Source organism: Micropterus dolomieu, linkage group LG19, assembly GCF_021292245.1.
Source record: "Micropterus dolomieu isolate WLL.071019.BEF.003 ecotype Adirondacks linkage group LG19, ASM2129224v1, whole genome shotgun sequence".
Taxonomy (NCBI): domain Eukaryota; kingdom Metazoa; phylum Chordata; class Actinopteri; order Centrarchiformes; family Centrarchidae; genus Micropterus; species Micropterus dolomieu.
In genome coordinates, this window is record NC_060168.1 from 31,045,465 (window position 1) to 31,069,028 (window position 23,564).

The 23,564-nt window shown below is 40.3% G+C and overlaps 1 protein-coding gene across 1 annotated transcript in view; it reads right to left on the reverse strand.

Moving 5' to 3' along the window:
- The window catches only part of glra1 (glycine receptor, alpha 1), a 133,230-nt gene that overhangs the window by 75,055 nt on the left and 34,611 nt on the right, over positions 1-23,564 (reverse strand). Inside the window, exon 5 of the mRNA XM_046030573.1 lies at positions 21,258-21,296. Coding sequence (XP_045886529.1) covers positions 21,258-21,296 — 39 coding nt within the window. The remainder of the gene's footprint in view (positions 1-21,257; positions 21,297-23,564) is intronic.

The following is a 23,564-nucleotide window of genomic DNA, read 5'->3' on the forward strand; positions in this document are numbered from 1 at the left end:
CACCATCCCCACCGTCAAGCATGGTGGTGGCAACATCATGCTTTGGGGGTGCTTTTCAGCCAAGGGGACGGGACAACTCCATCGTATTGAGGGGAGGATGGACGGGGCCATGTATTGTGGAATTCTGGACCAACATCTCCTTCCCTCAGTGAGAGAGCTGAAGATGGGTCGAGGATGGGTGTTTCAGCACGACAACGCACACCGCCAAAGCAACAAAAGAGTGGCTGAAGAAGAAGCACATCAAGGTTCTGGAGTGGCCTAGCCAGTCTCCAGACCTGAATCCAATTGAAAATCTTTGGAGGGAGCTTAAAATTCGAGTTGCCAGGCGACAACCTCGGAACCTGAATGATTTGGAGGCTGTCTGCAGGGAGGAGTGGGCCAACATCCCTGCCGAAATGTGCACAAACCTTGTTCCCAACTATAAAAACCGTTTGACATCTGTGCTGGCCAATAATGGCTTTTCTACAAAATATTAACATGCTGTTTGTCCAGGGGGTCAAATACTTGTTTTTCCTCATCAGATGGTTATCAATTTTAATAAATTCATATGATGTGATTTTCTGGAATTTTCTTTGGGATTCTGTCTTTCACTGTTAGAATGTACATATGATTAAAATTATAGATCGTTGCATTCTTTGTAAGTGGGCAAACCTGCAAAATCACCAAGGGGTCAAATACTTATTTCCCCCACTGTACGTCTCCCATTGTCAGGTGCGCTGCCATATGTAATGTCCGTTGATTTTAGGTTCTACAGATTTTGAACAGAAAACACCCTGATGGACCCTCTTTTTACTGAAGCAGAAACAGCTGTGTTTTACTTGCACCAAAAATATTGTGTTCCCTGCTGCAAGAAGACCTTAAAATGTGGTTATAGAAACTGATGAGAAAAGTGGGGAGAAAAACAAATAATTATTCACTAGGGTCTCCCGAAGATTTGGAATAATAAAGGCCCCAATACTCTAAACCAGGAATCCTCTTAAATGCATATGTAGAATTTTGGAGGATGACTTGCTCACAAAATGTATTAATTAGTTGGAATAAATTAAAAATTTCAAAAGTCATGTGCATGAGTGGTTATGTACAGACCAGAGGATTTTGGAGGATCTTATCCAGCATCCATCCGACGGAACTAGATCACATATTGTACCCCACACTGCTGCAGATCTCCTGCCTCCTCTTGCACCTTGATGCAGCAGAAAACTGGACTATTTTTCTGACAAATCTACTGTGAGTAATAGTAAGTGTTGTCTTAATTAAAGCACTGTGGTGATCTATGCAGTGCTTGCGTAGCAAAAGGTATTTATTTAATTCCATTTTCACACAGATTTTTGGATTATGGATGTCATCCACGTTTGACCTGTTCATTCATAATAAGCACCTAATGTCAGTTACTGATTTTAATTATATACATTACAATGTTTCCTGATTTTCCGAGAAAAAGGGCAGTAAAATGATCCCTTTATTTGGCACTACATGAAAGAAACAAGAGGACAAACAAACTGCAAATGCACTGGAAGATAAACGGACTCTGGAAGCTTCCTGGAAAATAATCACCTCAGCTATACCACCTGACTGTTTCTGTCTGATGTTTAAAGGGACTACAAACCCAGTGAGCACAAGCTCTGATATGTCTGAGTGCATCAGAGGGTTTATCCATAAACCAGCTGGTATTACATTATCACTGTGTGGTTTTTTTTTTGCTCCTCAGAAAGCCTAACTCAAGTCCTCTGACACATTTTCTCTGCATCCTGGCTTTGTTCAAAATCCCTCCTTCAAACTCCTCAGACTCCGTGGCAGGAGGGAGGCGAGCAGAAGGATATCATAATTTGTCTTTTCTTGACGTCCCTAGCAGCACGTGACACAAAAAACCTGAGGAGGAGGAGAAGCCAGTACCCCCCGAAAACCTCCTCCTTTTGCTTCTCTCCCTCGTTTCTACCACAGCACTTCATTTAATAACCATCCAGAGGAGAAGAGAAGGACAGAGAGAGACCGTTTGCTTTAAAGCTTTCCCATAAAGACAGAAGACGGGGGTGCAGCAGAAAACAGTTCATTAACTGTCATGGAGGACAGGCCGGAAGTGTGACTCACAGGCTACTGTAGCTGTACACTTAAATTTGCCTCAGTGTGGATGTGCCAAATGGCCTCACACACACACACACACACACACACACACACACACACACACACACACACACACACACACACACACACACACACACACACACACACACGTCAGCACTTCTATACAGTACTTGACATGACATAATGCATTCCCTAGCCTCTTGTGTGAAATTACAATTAAACCCTTTTAATAATGAAGGAGATTCAGGCAGCATCAGTTTTCAAAATGTATCCTGTGCTGGTTACTGTTGCTACTTTTATGTACGCAGTTTATAATAACTGTGCCAGATTTACCACCCAATATCTATAGTAATCTTCTAAACAATGGGCTCTTGATTTCAGATAAAGGACAAAAAGAGTAGCCTTCTCATTTAGGCAACAGTTGATTTTGCTGGCTGAATGAGAACTGTCACACTCCAAAAACTGAGCTCTCAAAAACAAGGGGAAAAAAGCATTAAAATGGGGGAAATATTACTTTAAATTCGCAAAATTACAACAGAACAAAAAACTTGAAACAGATGAAATTCTTTAACATAAAAGCCGCCTGGTAAGAAGAAATATCTTGTCAGACATAAAACAAGTATATTTCGCCTTCAATTAACATAATTAATCTTACTAAGACTGGTCACATTTTGGCGTCGCTTTTTAACACCCTGGGTAGCCCTTTAGTGTCATTTTTAGATGTTTAGGGCTCGAACAACAATAAATACGCAACGTCCGGTAAAGTTAGCAAAAATAAATATGCAACGTTCGGTTAGACTTTCAAAATAAAACGCTAGTCTAGCGAAACATCGCCATTTTGAAACGGTACACGTTGCAATTTGGTTAAGTTAAAGCAGAAAAAGTACTTGGTTAGGGTTAGGAAAAGATCATGGTTTGGGTTAAAATTACTACGTACGTCATTAACACGTAAGGTAACTAACGTAACTTGACAAAAAATATATCCCCTCCATACATCCCAACCACCTTCTTACTGAGTCTTTTCTGAACTTTTTCAGAAGAGCAGTCGACAATGTCAGGCGTTCTTCTCTCAGCCTCTTCTTGTTCACTGCCTGGACCTAAAATCTATAACTCTAACATAAACCCTAAAACCTCTACAACATAGGAATATTAAACTAGTCATCATAATGATAGTACATGTGCAGAAGGACACACACATTCAGATTAACATGTACACTAAAAGCATAGACATACATGTACTAAATACACGCATATATACAAACAGGGAGTACACACACCTACACATACACACACACACACACACAAACAATAAAGTGACAAACATACACAAACAATACATGAATTCAACACACATAAATGAGCAAACATGCTTTTTAAAAAAAACACACTGAATTACATAGATATACACAAATATAAACTGAACAAAAAGACAAGCACACACATAAATACATAAATAAACATATGAACAGATTTTTAACACACACATGAGATAGGCATGTGAAACTCAAGGACACATACAGTATGCATTACAGGCTGCAGCACACAAAACACATTTAAAACTCATTAACATAATGTTTTGCACGGATACGTACTATCTCCATGCTTCACTGGTTTTTAACCTTTTGCAGCTGATAACATTTAAATATGTTACACGCAGTCCTTGTCCTCTGCATGTATTGGAAGTTTGCCCCTTCTGGCGTGCATACATCGAATCAACATAAAATCAATAAAGGAAATCTGCTGCCTGGATGGTTAAATATTAAAATGTAGATTGGACAGTTGTGTAACTAAGTATACTTAAATAAGTGCATTTACTTTTAACCTTGTAAAACTCATTAAACTATTAACATATTGACTATTTGTCATAAAACTGCACTCAAAATGGTGTGTGTTTAATATTTGTTTTGAAAAACATACTTGAATTATTTATACTATTCTGTGAATGTTCTTGTGAGATAATTTTTTACTCTACCAGCCCTTGGCATGCAAACTAAAAAGTTAATTTCACTGAATAAAATACACATAATGAGATACACGCACACGCAGAAGAGGCCAATCAAAGCCACCGACTGTACTGAAGTCCTGCTGAGGTGCATTGGCACAACTAAACCCTCCCTCCCTTCTTCAGCTGAACTCCACTTTCATTAAAAACAAGTGACAACAGCAATAAAGCAGGATGAAACAAACAGCTCTGCCTCTCAGCACTTCTGCTAACTGCAGCCACTGCAGCCTCTTACTGAATAAATGCTCTAAACAGTCCCTGAGCTCTCTCGTTCTATGTGTATGATTTCTCTGTATGCCATGCGCAAAACAAAATCTTTAGAAACAATTTGTCCAAGTTTGTGCCGTTAAAATACACTGGAGGGGGCGCCTCCATGGATGCATTTTGTCTCCAAAATCAGACTTCCTTTCTGTTAAGTTTCCAGGTTTCATCGGCTTGTTAAAAGGATGGCAACAACAACAAAAAAGAGGTATGAACCAAACCGTGGTTAAAAAATCTAGATCTGAACTGAACTGTGAATTGGGGAACCACTAATAAAGGAGATACTGTATATATAGACTATAGTGATGTAATTATGTCTGATTAAAGGATAGCGTAAACAGTGATAATCTGCTTTTGAAAGTGAAGATCACAGGTAACATGGCCGCCTAGGTGTCTAAGACGTGTAACACCTACCACTTTATGCTTAGTTGTAATCCAGTATTTACCATCGATATCTCTATTGTACACTCTGACAATTAAAGATAGCCTTTAAGAAAGTGATGATCTCTAGATTGAGATTGCTTTTTGAGGAGGAGGGACAACTGCTGTATATTAACCTTCCATAAATTCACAATCTTGTGATCAAAGTGACTGATAGATTTTAGAATTTAACTGCAAAAAACATAAAAACTTCTTGCCAATTTTTAAATCAGTGCATTAAAAAATCACTTATCTTTTCTTCCTAAGTGTAAAAAATAACTTTTTATTTTTCATGTCACCCTGTCAGAGTACTCTATACCAATAAAACATTTATCGATCAAATACATATTACAATGTGAGAGTTTATACTGCTGTCTACCTTGCACAAACCACGTGATCAGATTTAGTGAAGTATGTTTGGTGAAAGTCTATTTCCTCTTTCAAAAGAGAGAAATTCTTTCCTTGCTCACTGGCATGGATTCACCATATCGGTTCTTCGTTGTACCTTTTAGTTTTTAGAGTGCCACATTTGCTGGTCATCATCATCTACTCATTTTTCACCTCAGAGCAGAACTGACACAAAGAAAAGAGTGTTAGGTGGTTATCCAGGAAGTAGATAGAGATGGTATGGAGATGACAGCCTGATAAACCTGCCAGAGAAGTGCCTGTAATTACTTTTTTGATGATTAACAGTTCCCGGGTTTTGTGCTCCTCCCTCAGCAGACTTTTTCCAGTGTCAACTTAACATCTCGTCTTTGTTGTGATTTTAAAACTGACACTAGAACCAGCAGCGAGCCGCCAACTGAGAATGTGGATTCCAGACATGAGCCTATGGGACTGTTTTACGGTCATCTCTCTATCAATACTACCTGAAATCGAGTTTTAGCTGTGCTGAAAACATGGCATATTGGCGCATTTTTATGTTTTGCATTCTGGATTAAAGCATCAGCTAAACAGCAGGTTATGCCATGTCCACCAAATGCCATATGTTAGGATGATATAGCAGGTGCATAAAGACTGCAGGGAGCATTACTGTGGCCAATGTAGTGGTGAATCAAAATCCAGTAATGCCCAATTGATACAACCACTATGTCTATAATCTTCAACCCAGTAAGAATTGATGCAGTCTATGTGTAGCTTTTTCATAAAGGCAAGAACTGAGACACGTCTTTACAGTTTTATTTAACAAAACTAAGACCTACATCTGTTAATTTTTCCATCTATTTGAACTAGCTAAGCAGCATGCTTGTTATACTGTTAGCATGTCCATTAGGACATGTAAGACAACAAGTAGGATTAAGGCAACATCTCTGCCAACAAACACACTTTTTCCATTATAACTAAGACAATAATGCAAAAAGAGAACATGATCCATTGTTGCAGTAAATTTACTTTTCCCATCCATTCTCAACCAACCAAGGCAAAATCCAAGACTGTATTCAGCAGTATACAATGTGCCTTGACGTACAAAGCTTTGGGCTTTAACTTCAGAGACCAGGGTCTACTTCATGTCTCAAACCAAAAAGTCAGAATTTTTTTCTTTTTCTTTTGACCACAAATACAAGCAGGTTACTGATATTCAAGAACTCTTTTTATTATTAAAAGCTCAGGGGTCTGGTTTATAAAACTGTGCGTAGAATATTCACAAAAAAATATTCAGACTTGCGTACGCACACTTGCAAGCAATGTTCCCTTTATAAATCACAATCAACTTGAAATGTGGCGCATGTGAGGGAGCTCCATGTCCGACCCTTCAAACACCCATAGTTGTCTATAAATGGTCAGTGAAACGCCCCTCGTTAATATTAATACGTACTGACTGCATGAAGAAAAGGAGGCAAATTCTGACAGAAAAGCTACAAAATGAAATTTAACTCAGTATGACACTGACGTTCCTTTTGGTGAAGCTAAAGTTGTTTGATGGGTAAAAAACACACTTTTACTCAACGCTTGTGCCGGAGGAAAGGGGGTACCGGAGCTCCACCCCTACAGAACCGAACGGGCATTCCTCTTGAGTAGTGACGTCACTGGCTGGAGGGACACACACACGCAAGACAGGATGACCCAGGTACTAATTTGGATTCCCTTGTTTGAAAAGAGAGTAAACCAAATGTAAGGCAACGGACATGTGATAACAAAAGGCTATATGAAACTACGCTCTCATATTTGCTCGACTGACGCACTGAAAACGGCATCAATTTAAATGTTATTTGTCCTCCTGTTCACCTCATTTATGAGAATAAATTGCACTGCATGCAAATAGCCTATTAATTAATCTGATTCCTGATTAAACTGTACAGCATATTTGAGGCGTTCTTTTGCAGAAACAGATATGTCTGTTTGTTTGCGCACTTCAGGGAAAGTCAATCAAACGGGTGTTTGTTTATTCAGAACGGTTTTAAGACTATAATGCTCAGAGGTAATATTTCGATTTATTTAACACAATAGTAGGCCTATTCTTTCCAAAGCGTTTCATCCTTCTGCCATATGAGTCGGCGTTTCTCATTTCTCCTCTTTATGTGCGTACACATGGTTCAGAGTTTACTTACAGAACCGCACATTCTCTCATCAAGTTTGTTTTTTATAGATCACAACCTTTGCTTGAGAAGTGGCGTACGCACCTTTCCAGCCCTGCTTTGTACGTACGCACCGTTTATAAATGAGGCCCCAGGTCATTTTTTAATCCACAGATGGCAGAAGAGACACTGGCTTACAAATATAATCTCCTTGCCTCTTCATTAACCTTCAATGAGGTTCATGGGTCTCAGTATCAGTCCAGGACTCACTGCAGCCATCCTTAAGCCTCTGGTGGTGGCTTGATCCCAATCTGCCAACAATGACTCAGCCAACAATGGCCGGACCTCCTCACAAATGAAACAGTCTGAAACACTGCAGTGCTGAAAGCAGGCACAGCTCACTTCATGTTGAGGATGGAGGCGGCTGAGCTGTGCGTGTCTGAGGAGCAGATTTAAGTTTTTATGACCTCAGGAAGTCAAACTGCCAGATGTTAATGGTGGATCCAGAAATTCTGTCAGACTAGTGTACCTTGGATGTATTCATAAAGAAGAACTTTGGATATGTCCAATTTGTTGATGTTTTGAACAAGAATAAAGATTTCTGAGCACATTGGTTAATTCTGTGAAATAAATTTTAGTGCACTCAATTTTACAAACTCTTTTAATGTTTTAAATAATAAGGTTTTGTTGAGAAATGGTAGAGAAAAAGTTCTAAAACTTTGGGCTTATGGGGCTTTAAAATGCTTTTGGAAAAACCACAAAGCACATGATGGTTAATAAAAAACCAGGGCTGCTTATCTTCTTTGATAGCTTCATTATCTTTGGCCCTTAAAAGTTTACAATTTGCAAAATTGCATTTTCACATTTCAAATCCAGTAGTATTCACCCAGGGTTATAAAGAGTTCTGATATAGTTTCAGGTCAAACTGTGGTGTGACTGCGGTTTATCAGAATGCAGTCCATGCTAATACAACAAAGAAAATCAGTATATTCATCTTGTCACACCACAATTAGTGGCATTGTTGCTTTGTCAACAAAACAACTAAAGACATAAAATGCCCCCATGGATGTTTCTGGATGAGCAGAGAATAACATTGAGGTTCAACTTATGACGTTTTTCTCCTGGGAGGATAAAAGACAAAGAGCTCCCACTTTTTCTCCTTTGTGGCCTATATGGACAACGTTCACTCCAACATTTTCTTGTGATACAGTGATAAGCAGCTGCAACTTTCTCAAAAGCATATGCTGTCATGGACACATGGTTGTCATTGTCCTGGTTACAGAACATCAACACGGCAAGTCTATTCTGAAATGAGCCTCTGGTAAAGCCCACCCGCATGGAAAGGCGATACAGTGGGGTATGCTTCATTGTCAGGCCTTAGTAGAGCTGTAAAACACAGGTATCTAGAGGACTGTCTTGGCCCTGCTCTCCTATGCTTTATTTAACTCTCTCCTCTCCCAATGCCCAATTTGCACTCCTCTAAGTGACACCTCAGCGCTGCAGCAGAGAGGCTGGATTTATTCACAGCAACAAATGGCAGAGAAGCTAAACAAAGCAAATAGAGGCAACGGGGAGAAGAAAAGTCACAGGCTACAAATTATATGAATAATACTCTGAATTACGCAGGGTCGCCTCTTTTGCAATTGAGCTGCCTTCAGCAAAAAGTACTACAATGACTGTGAGACATTAAATATTTATAGGGCATTGTCTGTAGGCTATATGGTCTGGCGAAAGGAGTTTTACTCTTTATTGAACTAATATATATTCCCCACACATGCTCAATGGAAGTTGAGGAACACAGCTCATTGTACAAGCAGGATTGAGAGTGAGAGAGACAGAGAAGGAAAGAGAGAAAGAAGTAGCGTGTTGTTTTTCTTTTCCTATTGCTGTTTTTCCTCCATTATGTCCCGACACTGAGGAGGTGATCATTTTGTTCTTACCCTCCATGCATAAACATCAGAGCTGAAATGCCAGCGAAAGAAAATAACATGTCCCTGGGAACTTTAAAGCATCATAAATCTCCTGACTCGATAGCGAAACAGTGAAATAATGAACATTTTATCAAATGCTGAGAGCTTTATATTCTTGGAAGTTACTCAGCTGAACTTCTAAAAAAAAATCGCTAAGAGCCGTAAAACTGACTGTACTCAAGAAAAAACCCTTCAAATGCCTGAACTGTGTGTGTGTGTGTGTGTGTGTGTGTGTGTGTGTGTGTGTGTGTGTGTGTGTGTGTGTGTGTTGCAGGTATATTTTGGCAGCATTTTTCATTATATATATGGAACTTTCCTTTTTTTACTGCTGTAATTGGAAAACCAATAACTGGTGGCATAGAGCTTTTCAGTCCATGGCCAAAAGTTTGAAGACACCCAAACACTACACCCACATACCATTCCAAAGCCACGGGCATGAATGTACTGCTATGACAGCGTTTCCACCAGAAGTCGAACCTGACTGCACGATTTGCTCCCATGCGACTACAAGAGCATGAGTGAGGTCCAACACTGATGTTGGGGATAAGGTCTGGCTCACAGTTAGTCTTCCAGTTCATCCCAAAGTTGTTTCATGGGGTTGAGGTCAGGGCTCTGTGTGTAAACCATCAAGTCCTTCCACACCAAACTGGGAAAAGCATTACTTCATACATCTGTCTTTGTCTACGAGGGTATTGTCATGTTGAAAGTAGTAGTAGTAGAGTATTTGTTGGGAATGAAATAAAAGACTACAAGCTCACCATGATTCAGTGCGAGAGGGATCCTTATTACTCCTTATATTGTTAAAGGGACACTGATTTTATACATTAAAATTATTTTGCTAGCCATGAGAACTTCTCACCTAAATCAAATCCTTGTATTGTGTATGCTAGGACTCTGACAGAGCTTTGCTAAATCAATATAACCAAAGACATGTCATTAGGGGTACAGTATGTCAGCTAAGACTTTAAAACTAATTCATAAATTCATAACATTATCTTGCTTTACATCAGGATATATTGTCATCTGTTGCAGACATTATGACAATCCATTCTGTAAAGTCGGTCTCTTGCAAGTCCCCGAACTTTATGGAAGAGCAAACCTAAATTGCTGGAGAGCCCCTGTAAGTCTTTAAATCTTGGTCAACTCTAGGATAGGTTCATTTCAAAATACCATATGATTCATTTGGCCACTGTGCATTGATAAAAAATACAACTTCCAAAAACCCATCAACATCAAAATCAAATTAACAACCTTCCAAGCATTTCCCCTGCTCCTCTGTGCACGCCTACTAAAGGACGAAAAACATAGGGAGAATAACTTTCAGACTCGCTACTCTTTTATTCAGATTTTTTCCTCCATTACATCCAGCCACGACAACAGAGGAGTAAAACATCAAGGCTGTGAAACCGCCAGGGGAAAGAGAAGAAAATGCTCGAAGGCGGCGAAACATTAAAGTGCCGTCCGTCTCCTGACTCAACAATGAAACACTATTGGAACAAGACTCCCCCCACCCACCCTTCTCTTCCTTATGTTTACCTTGTCTAAAGCCATTTCCTAAAAAAAGAACCTGGCTGCATCGCATTCTTGTTTCTGCCGTTATTCCCATGCAGATGCCAGAGCCCTTCTTCTGTGCCGCATCCATCTTCATTTACAAAGACAACTCTCATTATTCTCCCACATATAAAATCGTATACCTGGCTTCTCCTATAGAACAGTAAACCATTTTGGCTTTAAGTGAGGAAGTAAACAGTGCGGTTGATCAGCAGCGGGGGGAAAAAACACTTCCTGTCACATTTTAATTGGAGTGGTGAGATGAGGAATGGAGGTTTCTCCTGCCGACATATTCAACCATCCATCATCGCCTCTTCCATGGAGTGAACTTTAGGGAAAAACTTAATTTTCCTTCCCAGCAAGGGAGGTGAAATGCCATTATGATATGTTTTACCCCTCCTCCTCCTCCTCTCCTCTTCCCTCATCTCGCCTTTACTCTCTCCATGAATCTATTTCTTTCTATTTGGCTTTTTCCCTTTCTTTTCCTGTCTTATTGTCACTCTGCCTCTTACTTCCTCTCTCATTTGTATTCTCTCTTTTTCAGCCACAGGGTGTTCAAGTTTCATTATGAGATGAAATGTATTCAAAGTTGGTGGCTGGCAGAGAGGAGAGGATGGAGAGATGGATGGATGCATGGCAGCCTGGTCAGGAATCACCTGAGGCTATGAGTGTGTGTGTGTTTGTCTATGCATATTTACGCGAAATTGGCATTCATGGCTGCGAGCATTTTCTCCATGTGACGGTGTGAGCATATTTGTGTGTGAGTGTGTGTTTTTGCCTGTCAGCGTGTGCTTGCATGTGTGCACTCCCCCCATATTCCTTTTGTTTATACATATTATTCTAACGCACACACAGAGTCTCATCCAGGTATTAATCATGGGCCAGAGCACACTGAAAAACAAACATCTAGCTATCCAAAAAAATAAAGGTCAAGGCTGATAATATGTACATTGTATATTTTTTATGTCATCAAAGCACAGTAAACTACCAAAACCACCCATCCTAGCAAGTATTGTGTGTATTTTAAAGCCTGGTATATCTTATTATTCTGAGTCTTAGGGTGCTTTCACACCTGTAGTTTGGTTCATGTGACCAAGTGAAAAAAATGAAACGCTGTTGCATTTCAGTTCTGGTCCGGTTCATGTTCACACCAGTTTTACAAACGAACCAAGAGAGGTAACCATGACGTTACACAGACTTACAGGTAACTTGTTGATTGGACGTCTTTGGCGATTGTAATCCTCCATCATCAGGACCCACGTGGGGAAATCAAACTCTGGTGACTGACAGAAGTTTATGCAGCACTTTAAAGCTTCTGATCCGTATCGCAAAGAGCTCACGAAGTAATAATTTATTATAAGCATGATTAGTGTTAGACCACAGATCGAACGCATACAGGACATGTGCAGTAAAAATTCGGGGCTTATTAGCCTATAGTGTAGGTCCACTGTGGTATCACTGTCACAAATGTTTTATGGACTTAATAACTGACAGGATAAAAGCAGTGCTGTTAGCTCCTTTTTAAACAGATTTTAACCTATTCATCAGCGAAAATGGCCGCGCTGACAAGTATACGTTACCAAATGATTTTCATAAAGATAGCCTATACATGGCTTATACAGATCAATTATAAGATAGCTGAACACATGTCGCTGTCAGCAGATGGATTTATTAGTGGCTTAGCTTTGGAAATAATGCTCAGATCACATCTCTGCTATCATAAAATCCTGTGTTTGGTTCGTTTGCTTTCACATCACAAGTGAACAGCACCAGAGTCCGTTTGAAAGGGTACGCTTGTTTGGTCCGGTTTTGGTGCACACCCAGGTGTGATTGCTGCATTCACACCTGCCCAAAGAAACCGCACCAAGGGGGAAAACGAACTCTGGTGCGATTCAACCAAACCAAATCAGGCAGGTGTGAAAGCACCATTAGAGTGAGCCACACTGATGCATTGGGTGACATGTTCCTTCATTACCAACACACATGCTGTTGTTTATGTTGATTTATACACCATCCTGCTGCCCCATATAAATACACAGTATCTCACAAAAGTGAGTACACCTCTCACATTTTTGTAAATATTTGATTATATCTAAGTGAGTACAGAGGTTTAGACATTAATGGCTGTGTGATGTTTTATTTTGAGGGGACAGCAAATTTACACTGTCATACAAGCTGTACACTCACTACTTTACACTGGAGCAAAGTGTCATTTCTTCAGTGTTGTCGCATGAAAAGATATAAACAGGTATTTACAAAAATGTGAGGTCTGAAACTTATATTTGTGAGCTGTTTTAAAGATAGACGTCTTGGGGCTGAGAGTCACAGACGAGAGAAGGAAAATATCCGCCTTATCAGCCTCATCCTTTCAAACCCACAGAAATAAATTCTATTGATTCTCAAAGTTTCCAGAGATAGCAAGTCACGCTGAATTGTAGGGGAAATTTATATGAGATAATTCAGAGGACAGCGAGCAAGTTTCCGCTTTTTATGTATTTAGTGCAGCCATAAATAAATTGCCTTTTGGATTTGAATCTTGGTTGCACGCAGGTTGCCTCATTTAACTGGTGCAGGGAGAGTCTGTCAGAGAGAGTCAGTGTATCAAGTCAACTCTGTTCCAGCTGTTGTTCACAAGCTTAGTCACATTACTGTAAGTTTCTTCTCTAAAAGCCTGCATTCCAGCAACACTTGTGATCAAAGTGCGTCCAGCAGTCAGCATGGACAATGGCACCTGACACACACCTGGCCAGTCACTCCGAGAAGCGGGCACGACCATCGGATATTTGGATATTGATGTTTTTGATCGCCATAAATAATTGGTCACTTTCTAACAAGGAAACACAGTGCCCTTCTCTAATGGCCTACATGATAGTGACTTAAACCTGCAATGAATTAGTTAGTAGCATTCCTGGACTTTCAAGGGCTTTCCAGGCCAGGTTTTGACTGACAGGTGGACATGACAGGCTGGCAGCTTCCTGACTGCAGAGGGACGGAAATCAATAGCAGGTCTACAGCGGCGACACGGTGACGCAGACGATGTGACTGGAGCTTTATTCCACTGGATTACTGAAAGGTAGTGATGCTGCAAAGTGTGTGTGAGAATGTGTGTGTGGGTGAGATTTTAAAAAAAGTAAACAAAAAGACGTGACCATTGTAGTGTCTGTATTTGCACTGTACATACGTCTCTATCTGTGTGTTATTGTGTGTTTGTGTGTACATGAGCGTATGTGTTTGCTTGATCCTTGCGTGTTTGTGCAGATGGACTGTTTGTTGTGTGTGTGTGTGTTTGTGTGTGGGTGTGTGATTGTCATCTGCTCAATGAATTAGTTATGTCGTGATGCTTCGCTGTTAGTTGTTTTTAATCATCTTGAGAGGAAGGTAGATAGTCATGTAAGATTAGTGGAAAAACACACACAGATATAAACAAACACAGTCCGCCCCCTCACCTTATCCCTCAAACACTCGCATGCAGTCGTTCTCTAAACCTCACTGATAAAACAGGCTGATTCAATATTATCATGTCCCTTTTTCATGTTTTAGATCATTCTAGTGGAAATCAAAGATGTTTCAATTCAAATACTGCTTTACTGTTGTAGTACCCATAATACTCTTGTTTTATCTTTTATTTTCATTTAGACTCTGTGTGTTGCATCAACTCTGCATGGGATGAGATGGTTTGATAAAGAGATGAATGGATTTTCATTTTTAACCTCAAGATCAATACTTCAAGATCAATACATACAGGAAGCAGACTTTTTAAGAATATATATATATCGACTCCAACTCTGGGGGTGTGATCTGACCAAGGAATAAGCTTACCTTTGAACTTTAAGTAAAGGCTGTATGCTTTCACATTGCAGAGTTCAACTAAACGGGACTTTCCAACGCCAACAGGAGGCTCAAGTCACAGTATAAAAGTGACAGCCAGTTTTACAGCTGAAGAACGGAGGAATGCTTAATGTTGTGTGTTACGTAACTCTACTTTCTGATCCTATCAGGACTTGGGTAAAAAATCTACAGTATGGCAGAAAATATGTAATGTAGTCTGTAGCTAATTAGCTTCTTTGTAGGGTAGGTAATGTTTTACGTAAAGCTGTAACTCAGACAAACTATGCATGTGTGTGAAAGACAGGTTGACAAGGAGTTTGAGGTGGATGTTGGGCATACAACACTTGCCACTTTGACATCAGAGACTGCAGCTAGCATCTTGTGTCCTACCGAAAGACAACACTGGTTCCTTTTAAGCACGAAAACAACATTTTTCGAACCATAACCATGTCGTTTTTCTTGTCTAAACCTCAGACCTTTCTGGAGGGCACTGACAAATTACTTATTTTGTCGTGTAGGTCTGAGGATTCGTTGAATTTCTTCAGTCGAGGGAAGCCCCGCAATCACAACCAAGTGTTTCCTTTCTAAAGCTCTGTGCAGCCATATTATACTTTTTAAAATAGCCCACTTGGATGGACATTAATCTGTGTAGGGGGATATTCTGCTTTACATTCACTAAAGCCACACTATGTGCTCCAGCCTGCAGTAATCATTTTGCAGTGTTGGCTTTCTGCAGCACTGTGCAATCACATTATAAAGGTGTTCTCCATGAGACAGGCCACTTGGATAAGCATAAATCTACATAGCAGCAATTTTTTTTTTTACTCTCAATAAAAAAGTTAAATAAACCGCAATATGCTCCAACCTGCAGTCTTCACATTAAAGTGTCACCTCTCTAAAGCACTATGCAATCACATTACAAAGCCGTCCTCTATGAAACCGGGCACTTGTATAAGCATAAATCTAGAGAGACAGAGTGAATCCTCGGGCCTCTTGCACAGCACAGAGGGAGAAGGAGAGCCCAGAATCTGTTAGCAGACAAATATCCCTTGGCCTAACATTAATCTGCATAAAGCGCCGGTGCGAGGAGGTGAGTTGTGTGTAATATGTGCTGAACATCCCACAACAGAAGGAGCCGAGCAGAGCTTCTAATCAGGAAGAACGGCTGCTGCCGACAGCGGCCGTGGCGAGGCATCGGGCCCTGACCTGCTGACTGAATTTTGCTGAACACGCTGGAAAAAGAAATCTCCTCTCTCCCCTCTGCGTGTCCTCGTTTCTTTCTTTTCTCTCCTCTCGTCTCCCTTTCCTCCCATGTCTCCGACATCAATGATGGCTTTCTCTTCCCCTCAAGTAATGCGCTCTGCTTCAAGTCACTACATTGGTTTGTTTGACTCATTCATTCATTCTTTCCGCCACTGTGGTCCTCTCCCTCCCTTTTTTTGTTTTGTTTTCCTTCCGTGTACTTTCTTTTGCTCACTTGTTCCTTTTCCTTCACCATTTTTCATTATGTCGGTGTCCTTCCTTGTTTTCTCACTGTCCTTTCTTTAACATTCTTGTATCTTATTTTCATTCTCTTTTCTATCCTCCTCTTTACTGTCCTTAAACTGACTTTATTTTACGATGAGCCTACATTATTTTATTTTATTTTTTTCTTCGGTAGATTGTCCTTTCCTTTGCTTTTGTAGTCTCTCATTCCCCCTTCTCTCTCTCTCTCTCTCTTCCATCTACATTAACCTAATCTTTTCTCCTTCTTGTCTCCTCTGCTATCCTCCCCTCTTCTAAAACTGACATTTCCACTAAAGTAGTCTAAAGCTGATCTGCAGATCAGAGATGAGCCTGCACGCTACTTTCTAGTAAAAAATTCCGTTACCATTTGCAAGAGCGAATGTGTACGTCAATAACCGCCATTATAAGTAAAAGGTTTCAGGGTCCCGCTGAGGATACTGCAGGAAAATAAAGTCGAAGCACACAAAGGAAATAAAATACTCTGTATCGCTTGCTGTGCAAAGTGAGAGGCATCATTAGAACAAATCAATGAGCTTTAATCTCCAGCATGCCACATCCTTTTTATGAGAAATTATTGGTTGTCAATAGAGTGCTCTCAGATAATTTAGCACTGCGTCTGACGGCCATATTGGAGGTCAGATTCTGATTGTTCCTGACAAAGACCATATAATTTTATCACTGTCCTTCCAGTTGATTTTTATGTGTTTAGACAATGTCAGCTCCTGGTTAGCATACTCCCTTAAGTGTGTTAGCATGTAAACTAGCACTTGCATGTTAACATTATTCTCTGCTAAATAAGCTTCCTAGATTGTTACATGTACAGTTTTCTTTAGGTTTGCAGAGGTGATTCATATTGTGCTCACAGTGTAGCAATTTTGCAAGACAATGGACAATTTAAATACATCAAATATAGAAGCAACCAGTTAGGGAAAACCTATTTTATTCAAAACAGAATTTTCAACCATTTCCGGGCTGTGACTTTTTAAAATCTGTATAACTCCAACAACTAGGGAGTTGCTTAGATCAGTATATGGCAGACAAGAAAATAAGAGGGGAGCATCAAATGTAGAATGTGTAGAAATTATTGTGGTCAGTGGCGTAAGTACTGACAGGCCCTGGTGCAGCTGATTGCAAGGGCCCACGAGGGACAGCAACAAATGCCGCGTGAAACATGATCAGATGCCGTCATCCATTCACTCATACTGTGTAGACCTACAATAAATTGCTGTGCTCTTCTCGATTGCTATTTGTTCTGTGGTCTTTAAAAACTGTGTAAGCTATTTTGGGCTGATCTGTTACTACTATAGGCTGGCTAAAGCTGTTTCGGTTGTTTGATAGTTCAAAACAGAAGGCTGCGGTGGTTTGAGTGCAGAGCTGTTAGATTTGCTTTGATAGACTCGGCACTTCGGCTGCTGTCTGTGGGACTGTTAAAAAGCTGCAGGTTTTCAATAGTGTGCCATTGTTGTGTGTCTGTACGCCCGTGTATACACAAGTGTGCTTATTAGGGTGGGTGGCGGGGTGGGGGTCACAAGAAAAATATTTGCACTGGGGCCAATCACAATTATGCTAATAATTAGGCTATAATCACACCTGAAATGCACTGTGAGGAAAGACTATTTTGTCAGTTATAAAAATTCAGTATGTAGAATGATGTCTGAAATTTAACCAATTTTTGAATTAAAATACAAAATTTAACAACATAGGATGGGTAGCTTATTAAATAGAAAACCAGTAATGCATAAAGGAATCAGACTGGATTATCAGTTTTTGGCTAATCCAACATAACAAATACAAAAAAAGTTACTATATCGTACTGATGCAAAGAAGTCCTATGCAGTGATTTGTAACATTGCTCACAATGATTTAATAAACAACTAGATACTGCAAATACAGAGATATTTACCTGCCAATGATAGGCTTAATCATCATTGTGTGAACTCATTTGATAAGGGCAAAATGTAACAGTTGTTTATATGTAAAAATCCCGCACTCTAGCTTTAAAGTCCAGCCATAATTTAAGTGATCATGACAAGCAAACCAAGACATATCACAATAAAAATGTAAGTTATTACAAACATTAATACTTTTGCTACCATTTTTTGATAATGCCTCAAGCATAGCCGGTATACAACATGGACGTAGTCTCCGTCACATCACCCATAGGTTTCTGAAGAGCAGTTTTCCCTACAGCTGCGGCCATCTGACTCCAGCTGATCCAAAAATGGGCAAAGAGGTGGAGCTGAAGTAGGACGAATGAAGCTTGCTTAAACCACCTAGCAGCTGGCCACCTGTAACAGCACCCACCTGTCACTCAAAGTGACGCACCCTTAAGTTATATTAGCCCCACCCTCCCCGCACAGTTGTCATAAGCTATAGAGACCAAAACCGTTTTTTTTGTAACAGGCTATAAACATCTTTTTTTTCTGCTATAAAGTTTGGGATTGACTCACTTTTGGAGGCACCCTCAAGTGGCCATTCAATGAACTGCGTTTTTTGGCACTTCCGTGTTGGCTTCAATTTTCAGCCCCAGAGATTGCCGCTTGGCGTAAAGTCACTACTACAAATATTGTATTACGAGATGAAGACTTGCATACCCTCCCTCTCACATCTCTGAACTTTTATATAAGCTATAGCTATATAGCTATAATTCTCCTATAATAGCTATGAATCTCCTGCTATTTGAACATTAAAATGGGAAATTATTTTTCATTAGCGCTGCAGTTTTTTTTCTCTCTGCCAAGCCAGTGGGTTAGCAGCCTGAAGGCAGACAGGCTGCTGCCTGCTAATATAAAACGTCTCCTGTGAAGCTGACAGTATTGGCCAGCAGAATAAGCTCAGGAGGTAATTGGGGTCTTCAGTCTGAAAACCAACAGAGTCTTTCTCAGTAGCATTAGTCACCCAGAGTAATCAGGCACAAAAGGATCATATCTGCAGTGCTGTGGACAGAGACGCTGCTGAAGTTGATTTTCTGTTTTAATCATCTTGAGACGGCATGGCCCAAGTTAACTTTCTGAGCATTGGGACCTCTAATGTTTCCTCAGCATTGTTGCTACAACCACTAAGGAATATTCTGTTGCCAGGAAACTTTGAAATACGCTCTCTTAACCTGCAACAACTGTGTCTAGAGGCATTGCCCAAAAACATTGCCCAGTTCATCACCTCTCCTGTTTGCTCCATCACCAACAGTAATTGCCTGGAAAGTCCTGCAGCACTAAATGCAGGACGGGCCACTGTGTGTATCCATGTGTGTAGAGTGTGTATGGGGGGTTTTACCATGGCTTCCTCTCTGTGCATGTAAATCAGGGCCACATACACATTAGTTACGACTGACAGGAGCCACTGTGTAAAGAGCCTGCTGTGCTATGAGCGTTAGCATGTTAAGCTAACAAGCCAATGGGGCTGAAAGAGATTCTTCAACACAGATCAACAAGGAACAAATGGAGAAAAGTGTTACAAAGCTATTCTGTACTAAACTGTATCAAACAGTACTCCACTGTACTGTACTGTGTTGTACTTTTATTCATTACCACAGTATTCTTTTCTATGCTATATACACTATACTGTTCACTTCTGTACTATGCTATTCTATATACTTCTATACTACTCTTTACATACTTATACTGCACTGTTTCTGTACTATCCTACTCTACTCTATACTATGGATATAGTAAATATGTATAGTATATTGAATACTGCACACTTTACGATAGTGTATACTAATAATATCATATTTTTCAGTCACGTGACATGCACGGTGACCTGGAGGGCAAAACAACAGACCAACATAGCGGCTCACACCGCGAGTCCCCCGTAGAGACGCCGCAAAAGCAGTAAAATCGTGGCATTTTGGCAACGCAAAAGCAACAAACTCAAAGTAACAGTGTATCACTTGCTTCCTGGTTGGCGGGCAGCGGAAAATAACGTCTCTTTTGCCCTCCAAGGGAGTGTTTTCCTTGGAATGTGACGTCACATGAAAACTATGAATATTACACAATATAACAAAATAATTAACTATGCATGATACTGTAGGTACTGTAGCCTATTATCTTGTACATACTTTACTGTATAATAATACATAACTACTACTACTCTATACAATACCATGGGATGAATCACAATTTATGAAAACAAAGGTTTAAGCCACTCCTACTGCATATGTGACCTGCTCTGAAGATGCTTGCCATGTTTCGAACGACTCTCAAAAGATGTGGTGTATGAAACTTTCTCACTGCAGAACTTTAACAGGACTGAAGTGCAATTTTGGGTAAAATATTTTAACTTGGTAAAGGTTGTGCTGAGTAAGGATCTGTGGTAATATTAGCTCCCAACTGCCAGGTACAATTGCTGACACAAAGGGAAACAAGTGTTAGCAACACCATAGACATTTTACTACACACTAGAGTGAGCTTACAGTTGTTCAATGTTGCAATGGCGAAAAAGAAATATATCTACAATAGCACTATGTTTACTGCAGATGTATGTGTTTCCCGATTACTCTTATCCTTGACTCATTATCAGTGTACCATTATTTGGCACCCATAGAGGTTTTGTTTAACTTAACATTGAAGGGAGTTCTCCTATGCTATAGTTTCTAAACAACGTACAGGAGTTCACCAGTGTCATATATGTATATCTACAGTACAATAGAATAACAAAGCCATAATCAAGTGCAAGAACGTTTTATGGTAAGGAAATGGGCACACTTGTGGCTTAATATCTGTTGTCAAACTAAGCATCTTTTCCAACATGTTTTACCACTAATGAAATAATTGTGCGTGGCATTAAGGAAGAAAAATGTCAGTGTCAACATAATAAATAAAGCTTGAAATATTGCTGATGTTTGAGAAATACTTTCTTGCTTAATTGCTCCTGCCACCAGATGTTCTGCAGGGATTTCTAGACAATACAATTTCTTGACAAAACATTTTGAGTGACAAAACCTACAACAATACATGTAAATCTCTACATATGATCCAAGAAGGCATTTCCAAAAACATTCTTAGTTTTCTCAACACTTGGTAAATGCCTCATCATCGCATGAGACAAACATAGAACCATGGTCAGGGAAGAAAAGTAGAAGAAAAAAAAAATTAAAAAGGGAAAAAAAGAAAAGGAAAGTACCTTTCTTGTGAGTAGCTTCATTTTTGGAGCCTTTGGGGTCTAATAAAAAAAAGATCAGAATTAAACACAGAATACTCTAACATCATGTTACCAACTATACGTTGTTTGTCCTCGTTAAGGAAAACAACTGCTTTGTCTATCAAGGAGCGAACAAGACAGCAAGGCTCGAATATCTAAGGTGTCACACTGCTGCCAACACTCAGCAGGGGTGAGTGTATGGCAGTGGGGGAGACTCAGGAGGGGCAGGGAGGAGGAGGGGCAACATACTGTGAAGCAGGAAAGGGGGATGCACGAGTCTTTAGAGGAACAGTCTACTGCCATACTGCAGCGGGCAGGAGAGGAGAGGCGATGCACTGAGATGAAGTGGAGGAAGAGGAGGGTTGCAATGCAGTTCTGTCAGTAGGAGCTGAAGTAAGGCTAGCAAAATGCACTACAAGAGATGCAAGAGGCCAGAGAGAAAGAGAGGAGGAAGAGGAGGAGAGCAGGGAGAATGCAAAGACTACATGTCAAACTGGCTTCGTCTAGATTTTTGCCACATTCGGCCTTCGAGAAAATTACATTAGATTGTCTTTTGGGCAACAGGTTGGTGGTGTGTCGCATATTCCACAACTTCACTGTCTTCCAAATGAAATGAACTGGTCTAGAAAGAAAGTTCTCAAAATGGATTCGTTGTCCCTCACAATGATGTGACTCCAGCTACAGAAATGGAGCCGTAACCCCACAAGGATGGATAAATGATCTCCGAAACGAAACGATATTCTACTTTTTTCTTCAAATGGACGGCATTAATTTGAATTAATTTGGCTGAAATGGAGTCCGTCGGAATGACAAAAGGTTCTACTTCCACCTCCAAAAAATGTAAATCTTCAGCCTCTTCCAAATGGGCCACATAATTTCAGTCACACCACAGAAAGGGAACGTTTGGTCTCCAGAGAGGTTGATTTATAATGGTAAAATGCCGACTTGCTAATGTCAAGCAATTGAAAGTTAAGGCCAAATGATTCATTGTTTCACCAGTGACAAGGCCTTTCCCACTGTTAAGGCCAGGTCTGTTCTACAGTTTTACTGTCCTTTGATCAGCAGATACTCAACCAACCCCACATCACTTCACCTTTCATCCTTTCGTGTTTTTGACAAATATACTCACCATTACTGCACATACCACAAGTGTCTTATAGATTTTGAATTGAAAATCCTTCATAGAATCCAGAAATGTCCTCATGTAAAGGTCAACTAGTGTACAGCTCATTCTGACCTTCACACATCTAATGTTATTTGAGCATATAATGATCACAGCTGTGTGTGACAACATATGTATTTCTTTGCAATTTTAACTGAAATTAGAAATGTCACCACACAGCCTTTTCATTTTCATCAAGATGAACAGCTTCATTCTCTTTGACTGACTCTAAACTACGAAGGCCAAAAATTCCTCCCACTACAAACAGAGGAGTATTTTATTCTTTCATTTGGTTGATTGATGTCCTATTTTGCCTCTGAACCGCACTGAACTGAGTAAACCAGGCCTGGCCTGCTTTCCTGTACTTGACAACTGCCAATGTGAGGGATTGCAACTATGCCGAGTAGAAGTCTGGAAGCGATATTGTAATCTGTCATTGTCAGCCCGAAAAAAAAGGGGAAACGGCTCCTAAGATAGATGGAAAGTATTCGTTGTGACCATGAACTGTTGTAGACAGGTGACTTAAACTCTATAATCTGCCTGAATCCATGAAAGGCAATTTTTCCTTCCTCCTCTGTGCACGGCAATCTCTCTGTGTCAGGGCTAAGCCCGGGCTTAGCCCCGCGGCCAGGCAGCCTGTCGAACATCTGAGCACCTGATTCTGGCATTAAAACCACAGCAGCTTTGGTTTTTGGGCTTTGCTTTGCTGGCAGCGGAGATCTCATAACGTGAGCTAATTACTAGTGCTGTGCAGAATCAATTCTCCTGGCTTTGCAGGGGAGGTGTAAAAACAACAACAAAAAAACCCTGCCTTTGTGTTGGAAAACAAAGGTATTTTTTGTTAAATGAGTACAGGGATTTTCCCTAGTTTTTTTTTCTCTCTTCAGCGTACTCCCGGGCTGCCTGCACCAGCGAATGATTAGATACGTCTGCCATGTAGAGCCTGAAAACAGCAGCTTACCGCCTTCATGATTGTGTCACAGCAGTAAACAATTATGCATCAACCTCTCCAACAGGCCTTTCAGACTGATATGGTGGGATTAAACCTTTTTTTCCTCAAGCTGGTAATTAGAGGTGTGATTCCGCAGGACTCAATGACTTTTTATAACGCAGTATTCCCCTCCTTA